The 21,126-nt window shown below is 39.1% G+C and overlaps 1 protein-coding gene and 1 pseudogene across 1 annotated transcript in view; both read right to left on the bottom strand.

Annotated features, from left to right (window-relative positions):
- KDM7A (lysine demethylase 7A) overlaps positions 1–21,126 on the bottom strand; it is a 75,231-nt gene that overhangs the window by 34,477 nt on the left and 19,628 nt on the right. Inside the window, exons 2-3 of the mRNA XM_043463865.1 lie at positions 7,476–7,561; positions 1,447–1,564 (exon numbers count right to left, since the gene is read on the bottom strand). Of these exons, the coding sequence (XP_043319800.1) occupies positions 1,447–1,564; positions 7,476–7,561 (204 nt within the window). The remainder of the gene's footprint in view (positions 1–1,446; positions 1,565–7,475; positions 7,562–21,126) is intronic.
- LOC122438717 lies at positions 15,814–17,032 on the bottom strand (annotated as a pseudogene).

Here is a 21,126-nt window from a genome sequence, read left to right on the forward strand (position 1 = left end):
ACACATAATTGTTTTTAAAAATTATCATTTACATAAAAAAAGGATCTGAAAAAACTTTAAGTCTTAAAATAAGGGTGGAGAAGATAACCCATTCACTTTATTTTACACATTTCTATGCTAATCCCATTGAATATGTGTGATTTAGTTAATTATTGTCACTCTGTCTTTGGAGGTTTATGGAGTTAAACAAAATAAAACCAAGACCTTTAATTAATGGTAAGTACAGTGTGGACATTTGTGAGCATCTCTGTAATCTGTATTTAACTCATTTGTGTTTAACACTTTGGCAGAGAAACCACAGGAATCACTGGGCCAGGATTTTTGACACTACTCTTTTGGGTTACAAACCTATTTAAAAAAATGAAAACTATGGCCTTGCTCCCTGAAAAAAATCACATCAACAATAAATAGTTTATACAGTTTTAGGGAACTCACAAGCCTCTCTGAAGCCAGCCGAGAGACACTGGCTGAAAATTTGGGCTCCAAATCAATCAATGAAAAGAAACATTTCTCCAATGACTTTGATACTGATAAAAGAGAATGTTTGAGAACAGGACCTTTAATATCGCAAAAAGCACATGGAAATCACTGTGTTTCATATTTTTTTCTCTCTGTTACCTGTGGGAGCCAACAGAAGCCGCTTATCACTTATGCTTCTGTTTAAGGGAGGGGACTGGCCAGGTATCCTCAAGATTACAAAGAAAGAGCAAGGGTTTTACACTTACAGGATCTGAAATAATTCCATAATAGGCTGCAGGTGATATTGTGATTGAAATTTGAATTGTACTTCCCCTTTTTAACAAGCCTGGATGTGATCCCGTGTAAAAAGCCTATTAAGCATTATCACTTTAAATAGATGTCAGGCAGTGAGTAGGAAATGATCTAAATTAGCGTGACTAAGTGCTGCATAATGCTTTTGACACTCCTCTCTCGGGCCACACAACTCAAACACATTATCTTAAAAACAAAAAACAAAACCTAGTCTTGCTGCCACCAGAGGCTGAGCAACAGCTGTGAGGACTTCCGGCCGAAGTAGAGTGGAGACGGATCAGAAAACAACGTAAGGGAAAAACAGCGTGAAAACAGGAGCAGGTGAGGTAAAGAGGAAAGAGGAGCTGCAGGTGTACAACATAAGGAGTCAAGAATGGGACTAAGTGCCTCAGATCAATGTGCTTCAAACTTCTCAGATTGAGACCTACAGTTAAGAAAAACATTTTTACACAGTAATCCAGTACACATACATATAACAAAACTTCCACGAAGCTATGCTTATTTACTCCTATTACATGCAATGCACCAAAATTTTCTATTTTATTTTCAAAAAGTAAAAAGCTGGTTGAGAACAGTAATGGCTTGCAACCTGAAGCTTGAAAACGCTGCTTTAGATAATGTCACCTTATTAGGTAACATTCTTAAATGTTCTTTGGTCATAACAGGTTTCCATACCTTGGGAAGACTCGAGAACGTAGTTCCTTCACAAAAGTTCTAGTTCCAGCCTGCACTGGTTTGGAACCATCATCAATTTCTGTGTAGTCATGCCTGTGCCAGTTCCTCCTCTTTTTCACTGGATTTTGAGAAGATTGAAAGAAGAAAACATCTCTGTAACTGGTGGTACCATGTACTTTCTATCATTATAGTCTACATAATCAGAAACAATTGTTAAGTATAATAATACTCACATTTTTAAATGTATTTCTAAGGCTGAAGAAGTAAAATTTACTTTATGGAATGCTGCAACTATAGGCAGTTAACTGTGAGGTTTTTTAAATCCTTCTACTACTATTATTATTATTATTTTGGCCATGCCTCACAGCATGCCCCAACCAGGATTCAAACCCACACCCCCTGCAATGGAACCTCAGAATCTTAACCAGTGGACCACCAAGGAAGTCCTTTAAATCTTTTTACTTCAAAAATTATTTTAAAATTAAACCAAGGAATTCAAATTAGCAGATTGAGCCTTTTATAATACCCATATTTATATATGCTATAAACCTCACTACTATTTAAAATCTGGACTGTCACTAGAACTTTAGGTCATAACAGGATTTTTATAGATCATCCAAATCAGTCTCTCAGGACAGGGCCTTTGATCTCACATCAGAAATCTATTTTAACAGCACAGTCACTTCTCTTTTATGTCAAGATTTATTCCCAAAATAAGCATGGTTACATTGACAGAGGAACAGCATCATAATATAAGGAAGACAAGTGAGGTGACAGAATAAATACCGGAGGGTTCATTCTAACGCTCAGATCCTGTGAGTCTATAGCTCTGGGAGGCTAAAACCTGAGTAGGCACAGCAACCACAATCAGGACACGTGGCTTTGACTCCTAGTTTAGTCACAACTTACTCTGCGCATGTGTGTGCACGCTCAGTCACTTAGTTCTGTCTGATTCTTCTGCAAGCCCATGAACTGTAGCCCACTAGGCTCCTCTGTCCAAGGAATATTCCGGGCAAGAACACTGGAGTAGGATGCCATATCCTCCGCTAGGGCATCTTCCCAACTCAGGGACTGAACCTGCATCCCCTGCACTGGCAGGCAGACTCTTCACCACTAGTGCCACATGGGAAGCCCCGACTTACTCTGCAACATGTCTGGGTGCAGTGTCCTCGATGTGGAAGTGAAGGGGCTGAGTTCTATTTTTCAGACTGTGCTGCGGAACCCTTAATAAAAGGGAAGATGGAGAAGAGACTGAGGTAGGAGCTCTGGACCTCATTCATTCCTCTTTTCCTCAGGGTGGAACTACCTACACATCTTTTGTGTGGCATCGAGGTAAGATTTCAGTTTTATATCTTTTTTTTTTTTTTAATTTGAAAATCACTTTTAAGCCTAAAACTTCCGTAATTGTGGGAAATGCATGTGAGCGAGTGAAAGTCATTCAGTCATGTCTGACTCTTTGCGATCCCCATGGACTATACATATAGTCCATGGAAGTCTCTAGGCCAGAATACTGGAGTGGGTAGCCGCTCCCTTCTCCAGGGGATCTTCCCAACTCAGGGATTGAACCCAGGTCTCCCTCATTGCAGGCAGATTCTTTACCAGCTAAGCCACAAGGGAAGCCCAGGAAATGTACTGATGTCTGTAATTTACTTAGATTGAATCAAAAAATAAGATGGGCAGTGTACAGTCGGATAGTTAATGGACAGATATGAGATAAACAAGTAACGTGAAATGCTGATAAGTGGAATCTGGATGGTAGGTTTAGAGGTAACATTCTTTCAACTTTTCCTGTATATTTGAACATTTTCATAATAAAACCTTGGCAGGGGGTGACAACTCTATGAGTCTAAGTTATTTCAAACCCTTCACCTTACAAAGATCATAATAATATAAAATACTGCTGGATCCTCATATGGATAAGGAGAAGCCACATTTAAATAATCAACAGGGGTAGAAATTAGGTTCCTTCATATCTAAGTCTCAAACAAGATTCCCAAGTAATTTATGGCAGTCAGATCCTCAACATGGAAAAGAGTAAATCCCACTTTTAAAAAAAACCTCATGGAAAAAAACTGACAATCATTAGGCAACCTTCCTAGAAAATACCATTAAGGCATCCATCGTGTGTGTGTATTCTTTTTTCCTTACTTAAAATCACTTCTAGGGAATTCCCTGGCGATCCGGTGGTTAGGACTCTGTGCTTTCACTGCTGTGGGCCCTAATTCGGCCCCTGGTTGGGGAACGAAGATCCCGCAAGCCTCGCTACACAGTCAAAAAACAAAACAAAACAAAAATCAAAGGTATATGATTCAAAGGTATTTGATTCCAGGCTTTTTGCTTAACATATACACAGATATATAACCCCATTTTATTTTCAGCTGGGATCATAATATTTATGCTTATCTTTACTATCATGGGCATTTCGTCCTTATTAAATGCTCAAAAACAATTTAAAGGCAGCCTAGAGTTTTAAGATGTAAATGAAGATGTATCTTTAAACAAAGATGAAATTAATATTTATATACATAAGTCTGTTTCTGGCTACATACTACAAAATTGCCTCCAGAAAAGTAGCAGGTAACCTATTCTCACCAATACATATGAGCAACCTGGTCAACAGTGGGAAAGAGGGAGGAAGGGAAAAAAGAAAAAGAACAAACTGCCCATTTGAAAGTTAATAATGATGTCACATTGTTTTAATTTTCATTTTGACATAACAGATTAGAATTAAAACAGATTGGGATTGGACAGCTGCAGGTTCAAACTCCAGCTCTGCCAAAAAGCTACATCACAGACCTAGTAAGATCATTTTTCTCACATCAAGGTGTTACAAATATCAAAGGAGATAACATAAATCTATTAACTGTACTTCTCACCATCGTGTCTGGGGCAACCAATAAGCTGCCAATTACTTTTCTTTCCTTTTAAATGTGTTGACTTGCAGGATGTTAATAGAAGGCTACACTGTCCTGTTGGACTAACATCCTCAACACATCAAATCAGCCACTGCAAGAGCTGACTGAATTTCTCAAAGGAAGGAGGCCAGCGAAAGAATATTTTAATAATGGTCATAGGGAAAGGAGAGAAAATTTTGCATTTGGATTGCATGTGCCTGAGGAGCACTGAGAATATGTGTTTAAGTATTGGGCTGGGTTTTTTGATACTGGGCCTCGAATAGAGTTCTTAATCCCCATTAAGAAGGTAAAGTCTAAATTCACCATATTAATGAATATTTTACTGTCTAAATGGAATCTGCAGTAAGAATTCCTAGGGAACTCTGAAAGAAACAGGAAATCTTTGGTAGCAAGTAAGAGAGGCTTAAGAGCAGAGAGAAAAATGTCCTAAAGAGATTACCCAAATTAGGTGTGAGGGTGAGGGGTGGGGAAATGGAACGTTAAACCGGGATAAAACAGATAGCTGGATCTGTGGCATTTTTCTTATGGGTACTTAGAGCTGGACTTTTTGCCCAGAAGACAGCCCATGCCTGATCACGGATGAGAAGAATATGAAAGGGCAGGTAATAGTCAAGCTCCCCTCTGAAGCATTGTTATTCAAAGTGTAGCTTCATGATCCATTATGGATTGTGAAATCAATTTAGTGAGCATGACAAGCTTTTAAAAAAATTAAATCACACAGGAAAAAAGAAAATAAGAGTGCATTACATGGAGCAGTGTTTTAAATACTACATTATTCTGATTCATAATAACCCATATAACATTTCATAGAAATTAAATTCAAATTATTTCATTTGGGGGTTATTTACTTAAATTCTAAACTGAAACTTACATTTCAGTTCTGTTTCTCGTCTTGATATAACAAGCCAGTATTATTTATTTCCTCCAAGAATTACACTTGGTCAATAATTACTTCAAGTTATATACTACATACTTCGGCACTACACAAAATATGAAACTTTATAAACATTTATGGGACTTCCCTGGTGGTCCAGTGGTTAAGAATTTGCCTTCCAGTATGGGGAACATGGGTGCAATCCCTGGCTGGGGAACCAAGATCCCACATGTGTGGGATCACACATGGGATCACAAGCCCATGGGCCACAACTAGAGAGCCTGCGCTGTAATTACCGAGCCTACTCGCCACAAACAGGATGTGGGTCACAACTAAGACCCAAGGCAGCCAAGTACATAGATAAGTAGTATCTTCTTTAAATTTGTGACAATAAGTCAATTATACATGTAACAATTCAACCAATTTGCTAACCTCAAATTTTATACTGCATAATTAACAAAAAGGATAACCTGTACTTTACAAAAAAATTTTTCAATAATTTATATAGCTTAAATTGTTAAATCTCTTAGAAACTAGGTAAATTATTAATATTTCTAACAAAACAGATAAGCAGTCAGTTGTTACTAAGTCACTTTTGAAAAATCACTTGCCCATAATCAAAAAACACAATTTCTACTTTAAAAAAGTACTAGGGAAAAAACTGAATTCAGAAAAAGAAATTGTCTACGTTACCCACATCTGACCAAAGTGTGTACAAGGTATGTTTGGGAAAAGGTAGTGCTAAAGTGATTAAGTCTACAATTTTCCCCTTTAGTTTTACGAACACAAAAATGCTAGGATGCAGTCTAAGTTTTTAAGAGAAGAAATAGTTAAAATATATTCCAAAGCCTCTTAAAAATCGCTTCTCTACTCTCACATCTGTACAATAACTAATACTCCAATATATTCTGAAGCATTTGTAAGAGGCTAGCAACAAAGGGGATGACAGAGGATGAGATGGTTGGAAGGCATCATCGACTCAACAGACATGAGTTTGAGCAAGCTCCAGGAGATAGTAAAGGGAAGCCTGGCGTGCAACAGTGCATGGGGTCGCAAAGAGTCGGACACGACAGAGCGACTGAACAACAATCTCCTTTCCTATGTGTTGCTGGTGCACTCCAGAAGATGTGTGAGCTTCCCTGCCCATGCCCACGGCCCTCAGAAAGGACAGTGTGGGCAGAGACTTGGTCTGGCCTCTGTCCTTGGGACAGGATGACTGTGGGAAGGTTACTTCCATCATAGAGGACTGCTAGACAGGACTCTAGGCCATACTCAACAGCCGGACCTAATTCGGACAACAGAAGTAATACCTTGGCATGTCAGTGCCCTAATTTTTTCCTCCAAGTGTACTGCACATGTGCATTAAAGTCTTGTCCTATACACTGTCCCAAATAGTACTGATTATTTTCTTCTTCTTTCAGTTTCATTGGGATATAATTGACATACAGCAATGAATAAGTTTAAGTTATACAACATAATGGTCTGACTGACATACATCATTTCATGATGACCACAGTAAGTTTAATGACTGTCCATCATCTCATGTAGACTCAAAATAAACAAAATAGAAAGAAAATTTTTTTCCTGTAATGAGAACTCTTAGGATCCACTTTTTTAACAACTTTCGCAAAGAACATACAGCAGTGCTGAATCATATTTACATGTTGTACAGCCCTAGTACTTATTTATCTTATAGCTGGAAGTTTGTACTTTTTGATCACCTTCATCAAATCCTGCCCCCCACCCCCCACCCCTGCCTCTGGTAACCACAAATCCGTTCTCTTTTTTTATGAGCCTTTGTCTTTGAAACATAAATGGCCAATAACTCTGTGTTAGTTTCTAGCACACAAAGTAGTGGTTCAGTATTTCTATACATTTCAGACTGATCACCAGTAAGTCTAGTTACAATCCTTTTAAAAAAAACATTTAGAGATAAAAATAGCCAGAATCAGAAAAAGTTTACTTTATTTTATTTCTCAAGTTGAAAGCTTTGAAAAATATGTGTTTTGAGTTTGGAGCTTTGCACTGGCAATTAAGAACAATAGTGTTTTTTTCACTTAATGCTTTGACTTGTTAAATAAGTCAGTAATTCAAACAAAAACTGTACTCTCAATACCTTCAGAAAAACCTTTCTTATAGTTCTTGGTGGGTATAATAAAACTAGCCAGAGTATCATTAAGTATTGTCATGTATATATTAAGTTCTAAATCCCAATTTTGATTTAAGCTTCTAGTACTCACTCAAGGAGGAGCCATGCAGAAGCGCACAGTTGGGACAGTGATACAGGTCAATGTCGACGGCATGATGTTCTTCTACTCCAACACAGCTAAGGTAGAGAAACATAAGGCCAATATGTAAATAAGGTAAAAATCTTTACTTAACTATAATAGATTGGTTAGAATCTAGCTAAGAAATGCACAACAATCTCACCAACACATTTTGAAGAGTACAGAAACACATGTAAGAATAAATTTTATTGTCTTCTCTGCATACTGGAGAAATGGCAACCCACTCCAGCACTCTTGCCTGGAAAATCCCACGGACAGAGGAGGCTGGCAGGCTACAGTCCATGGGGCAGCAAAGAGTCGGACACAAGTGAGCGACTTAACTTCACTTCTGCATGCTGGAGTGGGTAGCCTTTCCCTTCTCCAGGGGATCTTCCCAACCCAGGGATCGAACCCAGGTCTCCCACAGTGCAGGCAGATTCTTAACCAGCTGAGCCACCAGGGAAACCCAAGAATACTGGAGTGGGTAGCTGATCCCTTCTCCAGCGGATCTTTCCCACCCAGGAATCAAACTGGGGTCTCCTGCACTGCAGGCAGATTCTTTACCAGCTGAGCTACCAGGGAAGCCCCTTTTCTCTGCATATTTGCTGAATAATTGTGGGGGAGAATATACCCAAATACATGGGTAGTGATTCACTATTAGCAGCAGTAGAGACAGCACAGGTATAACATATTTATAACATAATAAGTATATTTTATTTTATAAATATATATTTTATTTATAATGTTATAAATAATTATAACATAAACCGTAAGACCCTCAACCATTATGTAAATGCTACCTGCTATGGACTCAATGTGTTTGTGTCCTTCCAAAATTCACATGCTGAAGCTGTAAACCCCGGTGTGACTATGTTTGGAGATAGGGTCTCTAAGGAAGTAATAAGGGTTCAGTGAGGTCATAAGGAGGGGGCCTTAATCCAATAGGATTACTGTCCTTTTAAGAAGCGACTCCAGAGAACTCACAAATCCTCTCTCTCTCTCTCCAGTTTCTTCTCTCTGCCTCCCTTTCCTGGGTAGATTAAAACACCACCTAACTGTAAAATATGGTCGTCATCAGCCAGGGTGGCTAGCAAATTTGGGTTAACGTCACTGACGTGGCAAGAGCACTGAGTCCTAAAAATTCTGCATTAGGTCTCATACCCCTAATTAACCAGTTAAATCAGTTTGAGGCATTGTATCTGGAATACTCTATTCCATGGAGTATAGAGCAGTAGCATTTAAATAAAGATTGAGGGAACTAGGAACTTGAAAAACTATATAGTGACATCTTGAACACAGGAGTAGTTCATCAATCAAAGACCACAGCAGCTTTGCTTACTTTCTAAGTAATTTATTAGGGTAAAGTTCTACATGTTTGTATTCCCCGAAAGTGTCAGAACAAAAACACAACCACAACTAGTACCTGAAAAAGAGCCAAAGCAGTACTAACACAGAATTTGGGGGTGTCAGTTGACAGGTGTTACAGTGGAAGAGAAAATCAGTGAAACGGATGGTGGTCACATTACTCAGAAGGCAGCAAAGAGAGTAAGATGACAGGAAATACAAACAAGAGTGTGAGAACCATGAAGGAGAGAATGAAAATGTAACATACATTTAACCAGAGCCTCAGAAGGTAAAGTAGAGAGAACAGGGGCAGAAGCAATACCATGAGCTAACAGCTACAAATTTGCAGAAATAATGAAAGACACTGATCTCCAGATTTAAGAAACCCAACATATCCCAAGCAGGATGGATAAAAAGTCAACTCACATCACAGTAAATCTGTACAAAACAAAATTTGGGAAATTTCAAAGCCATAAGAAGAAAAAAGCACAGATTACATGCAAGGATGAGAGACTTCTCAAAAGAAATAATGAAAACCGGAACACATTAGAATACCTTACATGTGTTTAAAGAAACAATCTGCTAACCTAAAATATCTATTAACTGAGCATTCAATACTCAGTTAAAATGTGTTTCAAGGAGGGGGAAAGAAAGAAGCTGTACAACCAAAACAGAGTTTAGCCCCAGCCAACCCACAGCAAAGAAAATGCCAATGTATGCACTTCTGGCAGAAGGAAGACGGTCACAGACAGGTCTGAGATGCAAGAAAAATGGAAAAGCCAAAAAAAGTAGAGCAATATCTCCGATTGAATATGTAGGCAAATCACAATCTATGAAACATACAAGGTTTGAACTGCAGAATTAAAAAAAAACATGACCTAATGAACATTTATAGAACCCTACACCCAACATCCATAGAACACACCCTTCCTCTCAAGCACACATGGACCGTTCTTAACAAGCAACCACACACTGGGCCACAGTCAGTTTTGCAGGTGTGAAATCAGAAATTCTCTGGCCACAGTTCAGTTAAGAGAGAAAGAAATGACAAAAAAGGTAACTGGAAAATCTTCATGTGTCTAGAAATTAAGAAATAATATTATAAATAAGCCAAGTAAAAAGATAAATCATAATGAAACTCTAAAAATTATTTTGAGCTGAACAGTAATGAAAATGCTACATAACAAAATTTGCCAAATGCAGAACCTGTAAACAGAAATATATAACCTTAAATATATGCATTACAGGAAAAAGGGGTTAAAATTAATGAAGTAATAAAATCTACCTCAAATAGTAACAAAAAGAATAACAAAATAAACCTTAAACACACAGACAGAAGGAAAACTAAAAGAACAGAATTGATGACACAGAAAACAAACATACAATAGAGCACTGTGGCCAAAAATTGATTCTTTGGAAAGACATAAAATTGTCAAACCTCTGGCAAGCTTATGAAAAATAAGATAAAACATAAATAACCAATGGTAAGAATAAAAAGAGGGAGAAAACTATAGATTCTATAGATACTAAATGTAAAAGAGGGTATTATGAATGATTTTATGCTAAAGGATTAGAAAATATAAGACAGGCAAACCTGAGTCACAAAGAAAAAATATTTGCATAGTCCTAAAATTGTTACTTCTAACATTAAAAAGTTATGCCCCCCTCAAAAAATTCCCAGGCCCAGATGGGTTCACAAGAAAGTTCTATTAAGTATTAAGGGAATAAATAATTCCAATACTATAAATTTGCACAAGCAAGTAGAAAAAAAGGACTTACTTTCTAACTCATTTTATGATAACACAACCTTGACATTAAAACTTAGAAAAGATGATACAAGAAAGAAAAACTATAAGCCACTCTCATTTGGAAATATCAAGTTTGGTTTATCTCAGGAATGCAAGGTGGTTTTAACACTAAAAAAAATTTAATCTGTGAAATTTGCCACATTAAACAGATTAAAAGAAAAACCCACATGACCGTTTAAAAAGGAGCAGGACAAGTATTTGATAAAACATTTATTTCTGACTAAAATGCAAACAAAATTCCTTAGAAAATTAAGACAAGGATACTTACTAAATCTATATTACTAATACTCACTAAAGGATTCTTATAAAACTCCTAAGCAAGTAACATGAAAGTAGTCTCGGAACTTCCCAAATAAATTAATAAATTTAAAAAAAATCAAATTAAACATAAAAATTAAATATCCCTAAACCAAGAAAGTTATTTCAGATCTTTAAGTAGATCTAAAAGGAACTACATACGTTTCCGTTTCCTCTCTCAGAAGGAAGGATAACTTCTCCCACTCCTCAGCCCCCATTAAAAAAATTGTACAGTCACTACGGTTTCCCTGATGGCTCAGACAGCAAAGAATCTGCCTGCAATGCAGGAGACCAGGGTTTGATTCCTGGGTCGGGAAGATCCCCTGGAGAAAGGAATGGCTACCCACAGCAGTATTCTTGCCTGGAAAATTCCATGGACAGAGGAGCCTGGCAGGCTACATACAGTCCATGGGGTTGCAAAGAAGTCAGACATGACTGAGTGACTAACACTTTCACTTTTCTAAGTCCCTAAGCTTTAACAGATATGTTAAGAGCAAATGCAGTAGGACACATAAGATGCAGAACTCCGAAAGCAAACTTTCTAAGAATAACTTTCAAATCTCCTTCAGTCTCTCACAAAACCTTCCTTCATATACCAATCGCTCCATTTTCTCCTAACGGCAAAATGCTCAGTGTTTCTTAGACTGTTGTGAGTGTGTGTGTGGAGGGGGTGCCTTCCTGTGGAGGTGACAATCTGACCTTTGCTGACTAGCTTCCATCTACAGAACCGCCTCAGTGCCTTTTGGTAAGTGGGACAGTGACAACTTTAGCACTTTCTATTGTCTTAACCTTCTGAAATTGTTGCTTAGCTAGCTTTTTTGTGTGTGTGTGTGACACTTGACAAGAACAGAATTTAATTAATGACTAACCAGGATTCCCTGGGATCTGCCAAACATTCTTTTTTTTCCTCCTGCATAATGCTCCCATTTATATTCCCTCCTCTCAATGTCAGAAGAGTTGGAGGCCAAATTTTTAAAGATGTTCCTGCCAGCAGACTTCATTAGATATTCCTCTTGCTTCAAATCCTCTCCCCATTCCTCACCAAGCAATCTTACAGACTCTCCTTGGTGAAACTTCACTGGATCACCCCACAGAAAGTTCTGCAACACTTTATTCACACACATCTCCACTTCTGGATGTCTAATACTGAGCTGTTTTACATACCTTACTTCCTGACTTGAGCTCAGACTTCTCCCAGGATCACTTATAGTGACCTCTCAACAGGATGATCCCAGTAAATTTTTTATGATTATTAACTGTGCTGAAAACTTATTTGAAAATCGATCCATTGTGGCAAAGTTACATGCAAGTTAAAAAAAAAAAAATGTCCAGCTTGAATTTCTGAAGAATTTAGTATAGGAACTAAAGGCAACACAATCTGTAAAAAAAAAAGGGGGGGGCGGGGGGGGAAACGATCTTTCAATGTATGAATTAGTAGATTTCTCATCTTTCCTTAGATAGTAGAAGGATGCAGTAATGAAATTCATTAATTCACAATTTTGCTTCATTGCAAGTTTTCACCTGTGTTTCAAAAGTTCACCCTTCTACCCAAAAGTAATTTTTACGACTTCTCCATAAAGGACTGAGTCATCCATTGTGCAAGCCCCAAAACCTCACAGTAATACCACCAAAGGGGCTGGGGAGTGGCCTTTGAGATGAAGTAACTCCAGGAATAGAGAGGGAGGTTTATAACCTGCTCGTCACATTTCCTTTCATGTAACTTTGGAGTCAGCCGAGGCCTTGGGACAGCTATAATCCAGGCAAGGACTACTCAGACCAGTTTCAAGCCACCAGAGAAATAGGGGTCAATTGGCTTGAGTGGGATGCATAGATTCTGGAATCAGGAAAACTGATTTGATTTCTAGCTCCAGTAGTTTTGACTTTGAGCAACTTTTTTAATTCCTCTGAGTAGGAGTTCCCCTAGGACTAAACAGGACAATGCAGGTAAATATGTAACGCATATGGCTTAGCATATAATAAGCAATGGTACAGTAAATACATTAATAAATAGCAACCATTAACATTATTATGCTTCTATTAGGTACTAATCACAGCTAATACAGGTCTGGGCTTATTACCTATGAGGTCTGAGCCCACACAGGAAACTTGGCCTTATGATTAGGCTTAATATTTTTTCCTTCAGTGATGTCTCTTCAGAGTACACGTTAGACACTCAAATGGCCATTCTTAAAGGGAAAAAGAAGATAATTCTTTTCCAATTTTTAATTACTTTTTGATGGTTGAGTTCTCTGGGGTCAATCTACCTATGTTAAAATCCTGGACTACTACCTATGTATGACTTCGGGTAACTTTGTCTGTTCTTTGTCTCACTGTAAGGATGGAGATGACAGTATCTCCCTCAAAGTTAAGCAAATTAATTAAGTTAATAAACATAGAATGTTTAGAATGAAACTGTAGAACAATTGTTTTGAAGGTCCAAAAACCTTACTTTGTTTATTGATATTGGCTTAATAGGTTGACATTCCTGCTAAAACTATACTAGAATGCCAACAGCCATTTTCACATCTAAATTACATTTCATGCAGTTTTAACCCTAAGATACTTTATTATCAGGTATCAGCTAAAGCAAAAATTTATAATTTGCATGTATGAAATATTTTCACTGAAAATCAAACTGGTAATTTTTAATTAAATCTTTGATTCAGAAAAACCCAACGTCTGTTATTCTCTTGCTGACATTAAACTGTGTTCATAAAATTAAGTGCTTTTCCTTACACGTTGAGCATGACATTGAAGACTTTATTTTTGACACATCAAAGCTATTTACTGGCATATTATGTGCTTAACTATATTTAACAAGGATTTTGAATGAAGTGCATACTGAACCAAATTCTTTCAGTTCATAATAATCTCAGAAAAAATGTGACACTTTTCCTACCTCTAACAGTTGGCTCATCCTTCCAACCGTCCTAACGGCTTCCTGAGTTATTTCCAACCAGCTGACTCAGAACATTCAGGTTACCAAGGGTGAGGGAGGAAGACAACATAAAAAGGAATTGAATGGGGATTTCTTGGTGGTCCAGTGGCTAAAACTTCATGCTCCCGATGCAGTGGGCTGGGGTTTGATCCCTGGTCAGGGAACTATATCCCATGTGCTGCAATTAAGACCTGGTGCAGTCAAACAAATAAATAAAACTTTTTTTTTAAAGGAATTGAACAAAGAATATGACAGAAAAATAAGAGGGACTGAAGAACCAAGAGATGAGCTCACTGATACAAAACACCCTTCAAAAAGCTGAAAATCCTGTTGGTATGCTTCTAATAAAACTTGTTCCAGGATGAATGTGTGAAATATACACATCAAATATAATTGACATTACACTATTTACCTCTAGAGCACAGAAAAACATGCTTGTTCTGCTTGTCACTGCCTGACACCTGAGTACATAGAAGAGGCGATATAAATGGTAAATAGTTTAAAGGATCTTTGTGAAAGTGGCTTAGTCGTGTCTGACTGTTTGTGATCTGATGGACTATACAGTCCATGGAATTCTCCAGGACAGAATACTAGAGTGGACAGATCTAGAGGATCCCTCCTCCAAGGGATCTTCCCAACCCAGGGATAGAACCTACGTCTCCCGCATTTCGGGTGGATTCTTTACCAGCTGAGCCACAAGGGAAGCCCAAGAAGGGAAGCCCAAGAATACTGGAGTGGTAGACTATATCGTCTCTAGCGGATTTTTCCAACCCAGGAATCTTAACAGGGTCTCCTGCTTTGCAGGCGGATTCTTTACCAACTGAGCTATCAGAAAGAAAAGTACTATTATACTTTTCAAGGTACTGTAAGATTAAAATTGTTTATTTTTTGTGTTTAGTTTTTATGTACTATTTGTGTGAAAAGTATTATAAACATATTATAGTACAGTGCTGTGTAACCAACTGTGTTAGCTGGGTACCTAGGCTAACTTTATTGGACTTGCAAACAAACTGTACTTACGAGCCCGCTCTTGAAATGGAACCTGTATTTATGGGACTTACTATGCAGTTCTACTCTTTAGCAATCGACTTTGGCTTGTCCGGCTATGTGTGGGGTGTGTCTACAGTGACTAAGGAAAGCTATAATGCAAACAGTGCCCAGCAGATTTGCTATTTCACGGAGATAGACTATACTTCTATTTATAACCAGTGAAAGGGCAAATAAATGCCATCCCAAAATGAATATTATTTGAGAATTAAGTAAGAACTTTGTAAATCATCTCAGGGGAGAAAAAACTTGCCATGATGATAAAGGATAAACAGAAACAATTATATAAAGGTTTGCTTAGAAATGTCCGTAAGTTAATAACGGAAAGAATTAAGGACTATGCCATCAGTATATACATTACTGCCTTCGTATATGTTTTAATAATTAATTTAATGAGAAATTTAAACTCTACATCTGCAGCTATAGGATTAAAAAAAATCTTGATTTCATAAATGCATTTGTGTATTTTTGACTGATGATTTCTCAGTTCAGTTCAGTTGCTCAGTCGTGTCCAACTCTTTGCAACCCCATGGACTGCAGCACACCAGGCCTCCCTGTCCATCACCAACTCTCAAGAGTTTACTCAAACTCATGTCCGTTGAGTCAGTGATGCCATCCAACCATCTCATCCTCTGTCATCCCCTTCTCCTCCCACCTTCAATCCTTCCCAGCATCAGGGTCTTTTCAAATGAGTCAGTTCTTCACATCAGGTGGCCAGAGTATTGGAGTTTCAGCTTCAGCATCAGTCCTTCCAATGAACATTCAGGACTGATTTCCTTTAGGATTGACTGCTTTAATCTCCTTGCAGTCCAAGGGACTCTCAAGAGTCTTCTCCAACACCACAGTTCAAAAGCATCAATTCTTTGGCACTCAGCTTTCTTCACAGTCCAACTCTCACATCCCAATAACTAAAGTAAAAAACATACAAAAATCTGTCCTAAAGCAGTTTGAATTTAGAAGTACAAGAAATGTTTGCGGAGTTCAGTTCCTTACTGAGAAACCATGAGACTTAGGGAGTTAACATCTAAGAAAACTTTTTCTAAACCCATTTAACACTCTAGTCTATCTGCGGGCTCCAAACCTGGCTATGCATTAGAATCTCCTGTGGAGCTTTTACAGGCTGTGTGAGGCAGCCTTTCAAAAGAATGAGGCAGATCTGCAAGAAAGGATATGGAAAGATCTGCAGGACATGCTGGAAAGCAACAAAAGCCGGGTGCCAAAGAGTATGCCCCCACCCACCCATGCCTGCATGCCTGCAAATGCAGAGTATAATGTGTGGAACCATCTGCAAAAAAAAAACGTGTAAGAGAAAGAAAACTGAATGGATACAGAATGGAAGGGAGGGACAATTGCTTTCACCATACAACTTTCTACTGTGGTTTTTTAAAATTATTGTTTTTGTTTTGCTTTGATAGGAAAGTAGGATATATTGGTGGGCATGCGTAAGGAGAGGACAGTGCCAGGCTCTCATGAGCGCGGGGCCCACCATTTGTCCAGGGGAACATGAGCAGGGATATATTTGACTCCACAGCCACCCTGGATGGGCCGCTTTTCTATCATGTTTTCAAATTCATCAGCATCAAACTTAGTAAATCTCCACTTCTTGGAGATGTGGATCTTCTGGCAGCCAGGGAACTTGAACTTGGCCCTAGGGAGGGCCTTAATCACACGCTCCTTGCTCCGCAGCTTGGTGCAGATGGACAATGTGACTTGGCCGATGTCGCCCCTGGCCGCTGTGCACACCTGTCTGGAGCCCACTAGCTCCAGCACAGCATAGCATCTTGTTCGTGTGGATAACGTGGAAGGCGTGGAGCCACATGGATGTGAAAGTCATCTTTGCCACTGCTTTTCACCATGTACAAATACGGGCACTTGTTGGCACAAATACAGGCAGCCTCCAGGGCTTCAGAGGAGAGTGGCTCCTACACATCTGACACTGTGTGGCCACAGGGTGGGAACTCAGCTTCTTTTGGCTTCTTCTGCCCCAGGTCAAAGATGCGGATCTTGGCATCAGGGATACACCTCGACCAGAAGCCAGACTTTGAATAGAGCTTGTTCTTACAGTACAGGTAACACCAGGAGGGGTGGCAGTCATGGTGACATCAGGATCTTCAGTGAAAAGAGATGTTTTTCTTAAAAGAAAAAAATACATTCTTGAGCCCCACCTTAGATCTACAGGGAAAAGTTAATGGGTGGTACCTAATAATCTTCATTTTTAACAAGCTCCCAGGCAATTCTTTTGCTCAGTAGAGAAATGGCGGTTAGGGAACTATTGATCTAAAGCCCTAGCAGAGAGGCTAGGGCAATGCCTTATTCACAGCTGTTTCCTGTGAAAACTCTGTTACTCCAATTAGGCTTCATATTTCTTAAAGATATGAGTAATGAGATCCAACCAGTCCATTCTAAAGGAGATCAGTCCTGGGTGTTCAATGGTAGGACTGATGTTGAAGCTGAAACTCCAATACTTTGGTCACCTCATGTGAAGAGCTGACTCATTTGAAAAGATCCTGATGCTGGGAAAGATTGAGGGCAGGAGGAGAAGGGGACAACAGAGAATGAGATGGTTGGATGGCATCACCAACTCAATAGACATGGGTTTGGGTGGACTCTGGGTGTTTGTGATGGACAGGGAGGCCTGGTGTGCTGTGGTTCATGGGGTCACAGAGAGTCGGACACGACTGAGTGACTGAACTGGACTGAATAGTTGCTTCCCTTGTGGCTCAACTGGTAAAGAATTCGCCTGCAATGTGGGAGACCTGGTTTCGATCCCTGGGTTGGGAAGAAACCCTGGAGAAGGGAAAGGCTACCCACTTCAGTATTCTGGCCTGGAGAATCCCATGGACTGTATAGTCCATGGGGTTGCAAAGAGTTGGACACGACTGAGCAACTTTCACCTCACTTCACTTGACTGCTGCTGCTGCTAAGTCACTTCAGTCATGTCCGACTCTGTGCGACCCCATAGACAGCAGCCCACCAGGCTCCCCCGTCCCTGGGATTCTCCAGGCAAGAACACTGGAGTGGGTTGCCATTTCCTTCTACAATGCATGAAAGTGAAAAATCAAAGTGAAATCACTCAGTCGTGTCCAACTCCCAGTGACCCCATGGACTGCAGCCTACCAGGCTCCTCTGTCCATGGGATTCTCCAGGCAAGAGTACTGCAGAGGGTTGCCATTACCTTCTCCACCACTAATAACTTAGAATTTCCTATTCTCTGATCTACCTAAAGCTGACTATACAGTAGATGCTCAAAGAATATTTACTGATTGACAGAAAGCAGAAATTCCAAGCACATTAGAGAGGCATTAGTTTGGGCTACTATCCTGGCCAATATTCTACCATACTCAAATTAAATGTGAATTTTGCAGATAGAAAGGGGTAGAAAATGGATGTGACAGGGGAAAAATTAATAACAGATGACTTTTTCTTTCAAGATCTTATTTTGAAATGTCCATACTTTTTGTTAATGAAAAATAATGTAGTATTACTCAATGTTCAAATTTAGTCATAGGTATTTATAACCCTATTGTGCAAAAAAGGATCTCTGTTCTTTACAGATTTATATATTATGTCCATTTACTCTGCTCTCCTTTCTTGTAGCTTCTAAGTGTCCCTATCTTAATTTTCCAAGTGGGATTATCTACTAGAAGAATACATAGATTAAAAAGATTACAGGTTGAAACAGACTTTTAAAAGATGAACCAATAGCCCAGCTCACAGTTCTATTGTCCACTGTGAGCATGGGAAGGAAAGCTATGTGTTCTAGGGTCTAATGACATCTACAAAAAATTTAATGTATACAGGGCTAAGAAATCACACCCTGGGGTAAAATACAACAGCAAGTCATAAACTTTTATATTGAGGACACTTCAGGGATGAGTCAGCTACAAAGGACAGGAATCAAGTCAAGCAGATCTAGTGCCCTAGTAACCTTTCTCCTCTTGTAACAGTCTTCAGTGCCCAAACCTAAGGGAAGAGACAACATGCCGAGCCCAGCCAAGAGAAAGGATTCATCTTAGAGAACTTCCTGTTGGAACAGAAACTAAAGTTTCTGGGAGGTCTACTCAACACCCTTAGCAGGCTTTTTCATTCTCAATGAAGGATGAGTTAGAGTAGAGGTTTGGATCATAGAAACCTTGACATAATCCTTAACAAACATCCCTACAGCAAGACTTCAAAGAACTTCAACAAAATTACAAATCAGAAGTACTCAACAAAAGTAAAATGGGTAGTGCTAATTGTCCAGAAAAGTCAGCAGCAAATAGTGCACCATACTATTTCAAAACACACCGTAAGGGCAAAGTGTAAAGTGTATAATATGCAAGGATTTTTACCTATTAGATCCATTCTGAAGAAAATGTATAAGTTCCTCAAAGTTCATTTTGTAATTTTTCTTTATTTCCACTAGAGGTCAGATGATAGATGACTGGCAAATACGAGAAAAATCCAGGCAGTCCTTGCTTTGCATGGTAGTGTGGGACCATAAAAATACTTACACAAGTTGAAACCACACAAAGCTATCTTAGTTATCATTGGGAAAATCACAACTGTCCCCTGAGCTTCAAAAATGTTTGTGAAAACATTTAAAACTCTCTTACTGTTAATTGTCATGTATAGAGAAATGAAAAATCAGTAAAACATTTATTTAGTACACTGTAATTTAAAATATGATGCTATTAAGTGTACCTTCACTAAGTTCTTCTGGCTGCACATCAAAGAGCCTCTCAAACGGCAGCAACGTCAACACTCTCACCGTCAGTTACTCATTTTACTGTTTCATTTATGCTCAATTTAAATTTCACTTCCAGAAACATCACTTTTTGTTCTTTGCTGGACTTTCGTCTTTATTGACCACTTCCCTCTTTTGATCACCCAGCTTTGCATGATAAGATGGGTAAGATGTCGGGTTTATCGGTGGGAAAGCAGGATGCAGCACGACATCCTTTCCTGTCTGTGTGTGAGCTGAAGGATCGATGCCCAGCTGTCACTGACATACTGACTTGCTGACCTGCAAACTGAGGAGCTAGCAGCAAACTCTGTACTTTATTTGCACAGTTAATATATCATGGCGGCCAAAATTTGAATCGTGTTATTCGGGGACTGGTATTTAACTAAACCATGGTGATACAGTGATATAAGGAGAAATATATATTTGGTCTTCCTTCCTGGTTCCTCGCACAACAGTACCTAAAACCTTTGTAAAGTTCCTGAGTGACAGAGGAGCATCTTTGTTATTCACAACAAGCCCCTCTCGACACACTTGAGTTTATGGTAATACAGTGACTCTGGACAGGCCCATGGATAGCTTCACGATGGTCAAGTTTCCCCCAGAACCAACTGTGTGATTAGAGATTTAGAGCTTTCAGCCCATGTCCAACCTTCAAGGAAGGGAGAGAAGTTGGAAATTTAAAAAAAAAAAAAATCACCAATGGCAAATGATTTAATCTATCATGTCTACGTAGTGAAGCTTCTATAAAAACCCTACCCAAAGGGTTTGGAGTGCTTCGGGGTTGGTGAATGCATTCAGGGGCCAGAAGAGTGGCATATCCCCAACTCCAAAGGGACGGAAGCATGTGGGACCCTTAGGGACCTTGTCCTATGTACCTCTTCACCTGGTTATTCATTTATAACCTTTATAATATCTTTTATAATTATATAAAGGATAGTGCAAAGGAAAGTGCTTCCCTGGGTTCTGTGAGCCATCAGAGCAAATTATCAAACCTAAACAGGGAGTCGTGGAAACCCCATTTGCAGCAAATTCAGACAGAAATGGACGTAACCCATGAATTCACTATTTGTGATTGCTGTCTGAAGTAGGGGGGACGGATTAGTTGAACTGAGCCCTTAACCTGTGGTGGTGATGTTGTATAGTTGCTAAGTCATGTCCGACTCTCTGCAACCCCATGGACTGTAGCTTACCATGCTGCTCTGTCCATGGAATTGTCCAGGCAAGAATAACGGCGTGCGTTGCCATTTCCTTCTCGGATGGCATCTTCCCGACCCAACGATCAAACCCGTGTCTCCTGCATTGGCAGGCAGATTCTTTACCACTGAGCCACCAGGGAAGACCCCAAAATATGGAACATTTCACAGTTAACCTGTGAGGTCTACTCTAACTCGAGGTAATCACTATCAGAGTTGAATTAAATTGTAGGACACCCAGTTGGTGTCTACAGAGAACTGAGTGTAGAAA

Source organism: Cervus canadensis, chromosome 3, assembly GCF_019320065.1.
Source record: "Cervus canadensis isolate Bull #8, Minnesota chromosome 3, ASM1932006v1, whole genome shotgun sequence".
NCBI lineage: Eukaryota > Metazoa > Chordata > Mammalia > Artiodactyla > Cervidae > Cervus > Cervus canadensis.